The 11131-nt window shown below is 37.0% G+C and overlaps 1 protein-coding gene across 1 annotated transcript; it reads left to right on the top strand.

Annotated features, from left to right (window-relative positions):
* Nucleotides 1-4473: 4473 nt before the first annotated feature.
* Nucleotides 4474-5616, top strand: LOC107104247 (trace amine-associated receptor 1-like). Its single transcript, XM_015404208.1, has one exon. It carries the CDS (start codon nucleotides 4474-4476, stop codon nucleotides 5413-5415), a length of 942 nt encoding a protein of 313 aa, XP_015259694.1. The 3' UTR covers nucleotides 5416-5616.
* The last annotated feature ends 5515 nt before the right edge of the window (nucleotides 5617-11131 follow it).

The raw sequence follows: 11131 nt of genomic DNA on the forward strand, positions 1-11131 counted from the left end.
GACCCTAAAGAAATAAGATGCCTTTTGTAGGGTTTTGTCGCTACAAGCATGCTTAGTGTGAGGGATTGCCTTAGACTGAATGAGTCGATGCAATCAGCTGGTTTTCCTTAGATAGAAAACTTTGAATCAGTTTGATTGGATGATCTGGTGAATTGTAAACTGCCTTGAGATGATGTGAGTTGTGAATTTGTGCTATATAAATAACCTGAATTGAATTAAATTGGATTCAGGAATTTTTCTGGTGTTGACGTCTAGAGGAAGCTGAAGGGGTATGAATAAATAAGTATCACTTTTCCTGCCATTCTTCAGACATAAGCACTAAACAATACTTGCAATTCAGTTCAATCAAATTTATTTATAAAGTAACAATTCCCAACACATGTAATTTCAAGCCACTTTACAGAGATAATTCAATAAGATTGAACAGTCAGGTGTCTTTCACACACATACACTTAAAAGCTAATAGTTATGAAAAAATATAATAATGTTGAGGTGGGAATTAAGTAGGACCTTTTTCCCAAACTCATTGCTTTTAGGGTTTCCCAGAAACCAATATCTAACGCTCAATCATATTTTTAATAAACTGGGTTAAACCATATTCTCAACCACATCCTCAGAAATAACGAGTCAAAAAAAAAAAACAGACGTGAGTGGGAAGCGGTAATTACCTGGCTGAATGGCAATGAGACTGATTAAATAGGCAATAGAGCAATAGACAGGTTAAGATGAGACTGACACACAAACAGGAAGACACAAACTTCACTCTTCATGTACCTCCAACGCCTTCTGGCACTGTTTTAGTTTGATGATTATTTACCATGTTTGAATAATAGCCAATGTTCATGAAAGAGACAAAATCATGCTTTAAAACAAAGAAAATGAACATCAAAACATCAAATCATGGAAATAGTGTAATACATGACCGTACATTGATTGATAATATTTCTAGTATTTTTCTGTGTATTCTCTGTCAAAATGTTTAGATAAGGAATTTGAAATTAAATATCAAATGACATGACCAAGGGGATCTTTTTGGCCCACATACGGAAAAAACAGTTTTAGATGGAAGATTAATAGTATCTTTATTTGAACAGTAAGGTGAGTTCACTAACACCCTTGATTGTTTGCTGAGAGCCGTGAAGGAGAGACAGCATTTGAGGTCCGTGGGAGTTTGCCTGGGGTGGGGGTTGGGTTCCAAGGGGATTCGGGGGAACAGAGCCAAATCAGGCTACCTTTGTCTGGACCTAGTGAGCACTTATGGGATCGCTGGTAAAGAGTAGGGAGGTAGATCAGATTCACAGCGGAGTTCTTCAACCTGGGGTGGAGCAGAGAGAGAGACAGGAGTTAACTCGAGGAGATCAAACAAAGATTCACTAGGTTCTTGCGCAGGGAGATACATGCGCTCAATAGAGAACGGTTGAGAATCTGGCGAGGAGATGTGGTCGATCTGCTCCTTAAATCTCAAGCTGCTAATAAGCAGATCAGGAACATGTGGAGCTGCCAGCAAACTGCTTCTCCTCCCAAAGCACTCCTGCAAGAAACCAACACTGCTATCCCCCTGATTATGACCTCAACAAAATGTGTGATTTAACAGAGAATGCATATGAGTTTAGTGTTTTTATTGTAGCTTTCGAAAACAGTTTGGCTTGAGAACAATTAGTTGAGATATTTAATATATTCTCTATAGCCCATTCCATTAATAAGGATCCCCTTAGTGCTAGAATTACTGTTTTTTGGTAGAACATACAATAATAACTAAGCTGTGTGCATGCAGGACTTTGCTATATACTTTTCTGATTGTTTGTTAATGAGAATGTGTGTAATTATAGCTTAATATATATAACGATATATAGTATTACAATAGTAATGCGTTTGATTTTTTGTTGAAAAAGATCTCAAAGTGCAACAGAACAAAATAGAAAAATACAATCTGAAGTAAAAAATACTAAATGCTTATATATCAATCGAAAAATGCTTAATTTAAACATACTTTAGGTTTTTATATAGCAACAAGTGTTAGTTGAGCTGTCACTTAGGAATATAGGCTTTAAATTTTTACTGCAGCAAACACAGTGATTGACAACGGATTTCCTATGCTAGTGAATTTAAATCTTTAGTGTTGATGTATTGCTTTATCTCCAAAGTATGATGCTAGAAAAGTTTGAAATTAACCTTGAAAATGCTTGAAAAGTGCTTAAATTTTACTGTATGAAAAGTGAAGAAACCATGCTGTACTGTAGCAACATTTTAAAATGAAAATGAAACAATGATTTCTCAGTGTTGGATGTTGAACCTGTTATCTATTGCTGATGCAATGCAGCAAGACTCACACGGAGCAGATTGTGAGGGACAGGACGTTATGCGTCAAAACAAAAATAAACATGGCAAATTTTCAAAATAATAAACAATTTTCTATGGTAAAATGCCCTTACTTCAGGAGTCACCATGATGGTCTTTCCGAAGCCTTAGAATACCAATTTTTTTTCTATTTTATCTAACTATTGTAATGTTGTAGACTTCCATATTTATTTATTATATATAATTGCTTATAATTGCTTTAATGTGAATAGTTTATCTTGTTTATTATTAGTATTTACAGCTATCTCTACTATTTCATACTTCTGGATTGGGCTGCTCTGGAACCCGCAAAACTAATTTAATTTCATGTCATGTTACCGCGTTGAAATGACTAATAAAACTCCTTGAAATATGATGCTTGAACTTGTATATTGTTCAAATTTCTATCATTTTAGTATTTGACTCTGTTGATATTATTTAGTGAAGGGAAAACAGGATAGGAAGGAAAAGGCTGAGTAAAAACAACCTCCTCTTGAGCCAAGCATCGAGAGGAGTAGTAAAGAGAGGAGAGCTACCAAAATACAAAAGGAAGTTACAGTGCTTGAACTGTATACGTTTTAAAAGTCCAGTGTTTATTGCATGATAATTGAAGTATTTTATGAAATTGTAATAGAAATATGTTCAAATACAAGCAGCCAAAATTAGTTTCCTTTGAAGGGCGGCTGGGTGCATCCTTCGAGATCGGGTGAGAAGCTCAGTTACCCGGGAGGAGCTTGGAGTAGAGTCGTTGCTCCTCCACGTCGAAAGGAGCCAGCTGAGCTCGGGCATCTGTTTAAGATGCCAAGGATGCCTCCTTAGGGTTTCAATCTTGGAGATTTTCATTAGGTGAAAGACGGTCGACTTTATTACTGTCATTATGTGCCCCTGAAGGTTCAGGTCTGAGTTGATCAATATACCTACTGGTAGGCATAGTTTGGAGTTTCTAGCTGTGTTTACAGAAGCTCTGTGCAATGCCTATTCTTCAATCTTTATTTTTTATACATTTGCAAAAAGACAGATAATTCTAGTTTCTACGTGAAATAGAAATCTCTTTTTGAAACAGTTACATAGAGGAGAATGTTGGCCATGATTAACTCCATCCTGGAAAATCACATCCTCTTCATGATGTGCAGGTCACCCATAGAAGCACCTTCAGTCAGAGATTCAGTTCATCACGCTGCATCACAGAGCACAACATGAAGTCATTCCTACCTGTGGACATCAAACTGTTTAATTCATCTCTCTGACAGCAACATCTCTTTCATTTTATTAATTTATTGATTTTATAAGTTCACTATGTGCAATAACACAGCCATTTGCAATAATTCTATTAAATGTACTGAGCAGCATTCTAAATTGTAAATACTGTAGATTGTATTAACCGTGAGCCTTGGGTTATTTTATTCTTATGTCTTATTTTACACAGCTTATATGGGAAGGATGCAGTATTACTGTGTGAGTAATTTACTAGTTTTATTGTTTTTATTCTGTCCTATATATATATATAAATGTATTTATTTTTATTATTTTTTTTGCTCTCTTATACTTACAATCATATTTTCTCACTTCTGTGAGAAATGGTCTATTGCTAAATATTATTTTATTAAGATGAAAGTAAAAACGTTAAATATATTTGGTGTTTAATCCAATATATATATGAAATACAGAAAGTACTGCATCCTTTAATATGAACTACTGTTGTCCCAGCCCTCCCAGCTTCAGCACTCGACCCAGATCAGATTGGTGGTACACATGCAGTTTCACATAATCCAAAAGATCAGAAATAAGATGCAGGGCAGGCCATAAAGATTTAGCAGTAATATGTTGATTATTCTACACTGTGACACCTGGTAACATCTCACCTTGGATACCAAGGACTTCTGGCCACACCCATATGCTAGTTAAGCCAATGACCACATGGTCATGGAATTATAAATAAAACTCAAGTATGCTGTTTAGTCATTTGCAGACAGGAGACAAAACTCTCTACATTTTTTTTTTCAAAGCTTAGAATAAATAACAAAGAGCACTAAAGTCTCTGATAGCGCTACAAATCCTGAAGCAAGTTGCCCAAACTTGTTTTTTTTAATCATTGCTTTTTTTTAATTTAATTTTTTTTTATATAGGACTAAAAATATGGTTGAAGATCAACATCTTTGTAATGAATCAGCAGAGCTGCATGGGCAAAATGTGACCTCTTATGCTTTAAATGTTTTTGTTGTTATTTTGTCACTTCTGATAATATGTGGGAATCTTCTTGTAATCACCTCTGTCATTTATTTCAAACAGCTGCACACTCCAACAAACTACCTCATCCTCTCTCTGGCTGTGACTGACCTGCTTGTTGGAGCTTTAGTTTTGCCTTTCAGCACAATATTGTCTTTGAACCCATGCTTGTATTCAGGCTATTTGCTTTGTAAAATGCGAAGTCTGTTTGATATATTGTTATGTGCATCATCCATTTTAAACTTGTGCTGTATATCTATTGACAGATATTATGCAGTGTGTCATCCTCTAACATACAGAAGTAAAATTAATGTCCGTGTCTCTCTGACTATGATCCTTGTGAGCTGGACTCTTTCAGCTCTACTTGCCATAAGCATTACAGGACGTGGATTAAGTCAAAAAAATCCTAACCAGAAGTGTGCTATATTTGTAGCTACAAAGGAAACCAGTCCAGGGCCATTTATTGAATTTTACATTCCAGCAATTATAATTTTAACAATATATCTTAGGATTTTGATGGTGGCAAAGAAGCAGGCAAGAAGCATTCGGACCACTGTAAAGTCTGAAGCAGCTCTCAGCAAGATGGAGAGAAAAGCTAACATAACTCTGACAATAGTGCTGGGAGTATTCCTCATGTGTTGGACTCCTTTCTTTTTGTCACTGGGTTTATACAGCATGGGAAAAGTCACAATACCAGCCGTGGCCATTGAGGTATTTAAATGGCTTGGATGGTCCAATTCTATGTTAAATCCATTAGTGTATGCTTTCTTCTACAGGTGGTTCAGACATGCTTTTAAAATGATATTTACCGGTAAGATATTTCAAGGAGATTTTTCAAGCACGAAGCTTTGACATAAATGTTGCTTTTTCTTTTCTTTGTTTTTTATTCTGAAGATGTGGGCATCATGCATGCAGTATCAATAAAATAATACCGACAATGCTTATAACAGATACAGCTTATTTTAATGGATTACATTTGTAAATGGCTATAACAGACATTTGTGTCTTTCAAAATGCAGCAATTAGCAAAAAACTAGAAAATGTTTTTTTTTTCATCCCTCTGATAAAGGAAAATACAGGTATTTTGCATTTTTTTATGTAAAGTCTTCTTAAAGTTATAGCCCATATCATTAGTTTTAACAAGACTGTTCGTTAATATATTAGAAATACAGAATATGTCAGTAAAAGGTTCTTGCCTGATTGTCCATTGTCAATTGGACAAACAGCTATTAAACTTAGTAGCGCTGACTTGTTATGTAGCAGCTCTATACAAAGTGTTTTGTTCAGGGGAGCTTATGAAAAACAGTTTAAAGTAAGACTGTTTAAAGTGATTGTAAACTGTAATATTTTTATCGTCCAATGAACTGATAATTCTAATTAAAAGTTTCCACATTTATTGACCTTTCTCTGATTTGAAGCTTGAATTAAGCAGAAGCACTATAAAGCTGATTAATTGTACAACAACTGTGTTGACCAGGACAGGACAGGGTCTCAAGGCCCTACCTTACCTTACATGTATTTCTAAAATGACTGTGTCTGCTTTAGAAGTGATTCTAGCTCATATCTTTATAAAATTATCATTATTTTTTTCATTTTATTCTGTACCCCATCAAACATGGGGACAGATGGGTTCTCCTCATCCTCCGCAGGAAGTACATGTGCTTTTGTGCAATTTTGATTAGTGAGTTGGTGTTTACAGTCCAGGTGAGGCTTTAGTCAAAAATCAAGGAAATCAAAATCTCAAATGAGACCTAGTTGAATAATGGAACATGTGAAATTATGGGAGCATTTATAGTTATTCCTGCATTAAGCGATAAAATAATTAAAGAATCTGTCCAAATCATTGTATTATGTTTTTGAGTGATTCCCTTCATGTATACTTTGTCAAACAGCTGTATATTGCTTGTTCAGTCTCAACAAATAGGCAAATGAAAGCATACATTTGATAAAAGATTAAAAGAACTAGGAAAAAACTACAATAGTGATGATGATAGTATTTCTTTTGAGTGAACTAAACCTCAGAATCAGTTCACTAAAATGATTTGTTCAAAAGATTTGTTCACAGATCCAATCAGTTTTGGTTTTACAGTTGAAATAGGCATTAAGGATGGCTTTGGTCAGATTTAGTGTGCCGTTTAAGGAATTTTAACAGCATTTTCTTTACTTTTAAAATAGAGCATATCTTTAGGTACATTAGGTATTCTATTTATAGACCTTTACAAGCTTTTCATGTTCCCTATTAACTAAAATAGATAACATAGATGTAACAAAGGATTTAAGCTCTAACCTTACCTTATCATACCTTATCTAAGTTCTGGTAGCTCAAATTGAAAGTCATATAACATGAAAAAAAAGACTAGTAATTCGTAATTATCTCGTAATTATGAGATATTATCTTGTAATTATGAGATAAGATCTTATAATTATAAAATATGTCATATTTAGGAGATCAGGAAGGACATTCATTGCAGAGCTAAGCTACATGAAACGTGAATAATGAGTGGGTTGTCAGATTTAACATGCTTTTATTTCCTTTTAGGTATGCAACACTGTGAAATATTGAGTTTCCTCAATGTGGATGGCTTTAGTTTTAGTTTGTCAGCATTGTCCTTAAGTCCTTAGAACTGTTCAGGCAAAAAAGCCCCCTCTGACTTGCTGGAAGGCGTATTGTTCCTGCATGAGCAATTAAACCAGCACGGGATGCTTTATGGCTATAAATTAATGCATCTCACATGCATTCCAGCTGGCTTGGTGGTGTCCCAAAGAACTGTCCGCCGGTACCATCTCAAAATCCTAGATCCGCAAGGAGTAAAGCTGGTTTCAGAATTGTTTAAAACGACCAGGTCCCAACTTTATGTGGCATGTCGATTCATATGAAAAACTAAAACCATACAGAATCTCTAACAATGGAGCTGGTGATGGATTTTCACGTATGGTTATATGGCTGCATGCTTACTCCACAAGTAGTAATCCAAGGGTTATAGCTGGGTACTTTATTAATGAAGTGAAACACAGGAGCAGAGCTCCAATGCGTATCAGGCCCTCGGTACAGAGAACTGTTCAGTGGAACAGATGCAGATATTTTTAAAAAGTAATCATGAAGACCAGCTTTCTGAGAGATGCTTCATTACGGATTCAAGTAATCATAACTAGTTATATACACAAGATTTCGTAATAGCAAGGCTTTTTCTCATAATATTTTAATTACATAAAAAGATACTGATCTCGTAATTATTAGATAAGCTGTCTGTTGGGATCTGGAGGCTTGTCCACTTTCTCCACCAGAAGGCGCATAAGATCTTCCTCCTGAGGGCATGAGCTCACTTCTACACACCTGTTTCCTGTCTCCTCATCAGAAGACCTATTTAAGGAGGAGGAGGCTGACACTTCCCTGCCAGAGTGTTTGCCAGTAATGGTTAGCAAAACCTGAGCCAGCCTGCCTGATCTGAAACCCTGATTTTGAGAACCTGTCTGATCCTGTTTCTCTCTGCCTCACAGATCCTGACTTTTCTGGAAACCTGAAATCCTGGAAATAAAAATCTCTGTCTGGAATCTGCCTGCCGGCACTCCGTTTCAGTCTTTGCCTCTGCCCTCAGCCCTCTACTTGCTGACTAGCCTCTGGACCCTCAAGGTTCCCACCCCCCCCAACTGCTCTGTCCTTCTCAGTGGTGTTCCTCCCATGACCTGTCCGAAGAACCCAGAACCTGTGCATCATTTTTCTGTGAACATTGTAAATAAATCATTTAACATTTTCCCTGTTTCAAGAGTGGTTTCTGCATGTGGGTTAGACTCCTTGAACCCAACATGACACTGTCTGATTTTTTTCTTTGGTAAATGCAAATCGCTTCCGTAGTTCTCTGTAAAACAACCGAGTTCCTTGCTTCCCAATCGCCTCAGCTGGACACAAAGTAACAGAACAGAAGCCCCCGTTACCTACTTATTAAGTCACATAATAAGTCTGCCTTTTAATTGTATTACTCTTAAAGTAATACAATTAAAGTACCCCTGATTGTATTTCATGAATTAACGATTCTCTCTCCCTCTCTCTCTCTCTCTCTCTCTCTCTCTGCGTGCTTTTTTAAAATTATTTTTATCCATTGTAGCCCCGAGAAGCAGGCATGCAAGACACACAACAGTACGAATCCACTAACGAGTTATTACCAGGATTGCATTTAAGGTGGAGACAGCTCCCTAATTATCTTCACTCTCTTTTTCAAATGCAGTCTTTGTTTTTTTTTAAGAATTAGTTTATTGTATAATAAAATTAATATATTTTCTTTGTATTCTCTTATTTTCATGACTTTCATTATATATTAAATTTGTGTCTTTTTTACAGTTAGCTTGTGATATAGTAAAACGATCTATTTTTATGTATTTTATTTTAAATGACTGTTTTTACAATAAGCTTGTGACATAATTTTTTTTTCTAAATATGTATGATAAAAATCTAATTCTTCCGCTGTATTAAAGAGACTTCATCAATAATAACTACATCAATGATCGAGCGGATACTGCCCTCTACGCCAGGCATCCCCAACCTCGGTCCTGGAGGCCCGCTGTCCTGCAGGTTTTAGAGGCTTCCTTCCTCCAGCACAGCTGATTTTAATTGAAAGCCGATTAACAGGCTTTTGCTCTACTGCAATCATTATAATCAGCTGTGCTAAAGCAGGGAAACCTCTAAAACCTGCAGGACAGCGGGCCTCAACAACCGAGGTTGGGGATGCCTGCTCTACGCGACATCAAGCCTCGGTCTACTGATCAAGAATATTAGACCTGTTTTAAAGTCGTAGGAAAGTCATATTTAAATGTTAGATCATTTTGGCTTAAACATGTAAAGGTCCTTCTCAAAATAGTAGCATATCGTGATTAAGTTCATTATTTTCAATAATGTAATGATACAACTTGAACATTCATATTGCACACTAACTAAAATATTTCAGGTCTTTTATTGTCTTAATATGGATGATTTTGACATAAAGCTCATGAAAACCCCAAATTCCTATCTCACAAAATTAGCACATTTCATCCAACCAATAAAAAAAGAGTGTTTTTAATACAAAAAAATGTCAACTAATTTGATTTCAAATAATTATGTACAGTTATGCACTTGCTCTGGAATCCTTTAGCAGAAATGACTGCTTCAATGCGGCGTGGCATGGAGGCAATCAGCCTGTGGCACTGCTGAGGTGTTATGGAGGCCCAGGATGCTTCGATAGCGACATTTAGCTCATCCAGAGCATTTGGTCTTGCGTCTCTCAACTTTCTCTTCACAATATCCCACAGATTCTCTATTGTGTTCAGGTCACGAGAGTTGGCAATTGAGCCCAGTGATACCATGGTCAGTAAACTATTTACCAGTCGTTTTTGAACTGTCAGCAGGTGCCAGGTTGTGCTGAAAAATGAAATCATCTCCATAAAGTTTTTCAGCAGATGGAAGCATGAAGTGCTCCAAAATCTCCTGATAACTAACTGCATTGATCCTGCCCTTGATAAAACACAGTGGACCAACACCAGCAGCTGACATGGCACCCCTCACCATCACTGACTGTGGGTACTTGACACTGGACTTCTGGCATTTTGGCATTTCCTTCTTCCCAGTCTTCCTCCAGACTCTGGCACCTTGATTTTCAAATGTCATGCAAAACTGAGCAAAAGTCCAGTGCTGCTTCTCTGTAGCCCAGGTCAGGCGCCTCTGCTGCTGTTTCCGGTTCAAAAGTAGCTTGACCTGGGGAATGCAGCACCTGTAGCCCATTTCCTGCACACGCCTGTGCATGGTGGCTCTGGATGTTTCTCCTCCAGACTCAAGGGCTGGTTATACTCCCCGCAGCAGTGTGTCACAGTGAGCTTGACACAGAAATTTTTGATTTATGCTCAAGACAATCAGGAACTAGTTGTGGGTCTAGATACGGGCCGAGGTGGAGAGGAAGTGGGGGAGAGTCTGTCCGACAACGGAGGGCCATGAGGCCCAAAAAGAGCGGGGATCCAGGTGGAAAAAGGCTCCCAGCATTCTAGCGCCCCTCGCTCTTCTAGCTGGTCAAACTTCACGGGTCGTTTTCCGTCGTTTGCGGTCAATAAAAGACTTGAAATATTTCAGTTAGTGTGCAATGAATCTTAAATATATGAATGTTCAAGTTTTATTATTACATTATGGAAAATAATAAACTGTATCACAATATGCTCAAGTTTTGAGAAGGACCTGTATATAAATGTACTCTTTATCAGATGATATTGTCCCAAAATTTGGAAAATTTCTATTTAAAAAAAAAAAATCCTGTCTTAATATCTGTGTTGTTGTTTTTTTTCTCGTTATCTTATGCAGGCCAGTTGATTATACATCAGCTTTTACACCTAAATTCTGCCAATCATATCTGGCAATCAAATTTTTTCAGTCATAGCATCTTGATTCATATGTCGCAGCTAATATTAGCAACAGCTGAAATAAGAATAATTTCCTTTCCCATTGAGTTCCGTCCCAGTGTTAGCAGAGATGGACGTCTGTGTCTTCAGCAGGCGTAGAGCTAACAGAACTGGCAGCGTTGCGAGGCAAGGGCTCAAACATGTACGGCTG

The sequence above is a fragment of the Cyprinodon variegatus genome, unplaced genomic scaffold, assembly GCF_000732505.1.
Source record: "Cyprinodon variegatus isolate N-32 unplaced genomic scaffold, C_variegatus-1.0 Scaffold1666, whole genome shotgun sequence".
NCBI lineage: Eukaryota > Metazoa > Chordata > Actinopteri > Cyprinodontiformes > Cyprinodontidae > Cyprinodon > Cyprinodon variegatus.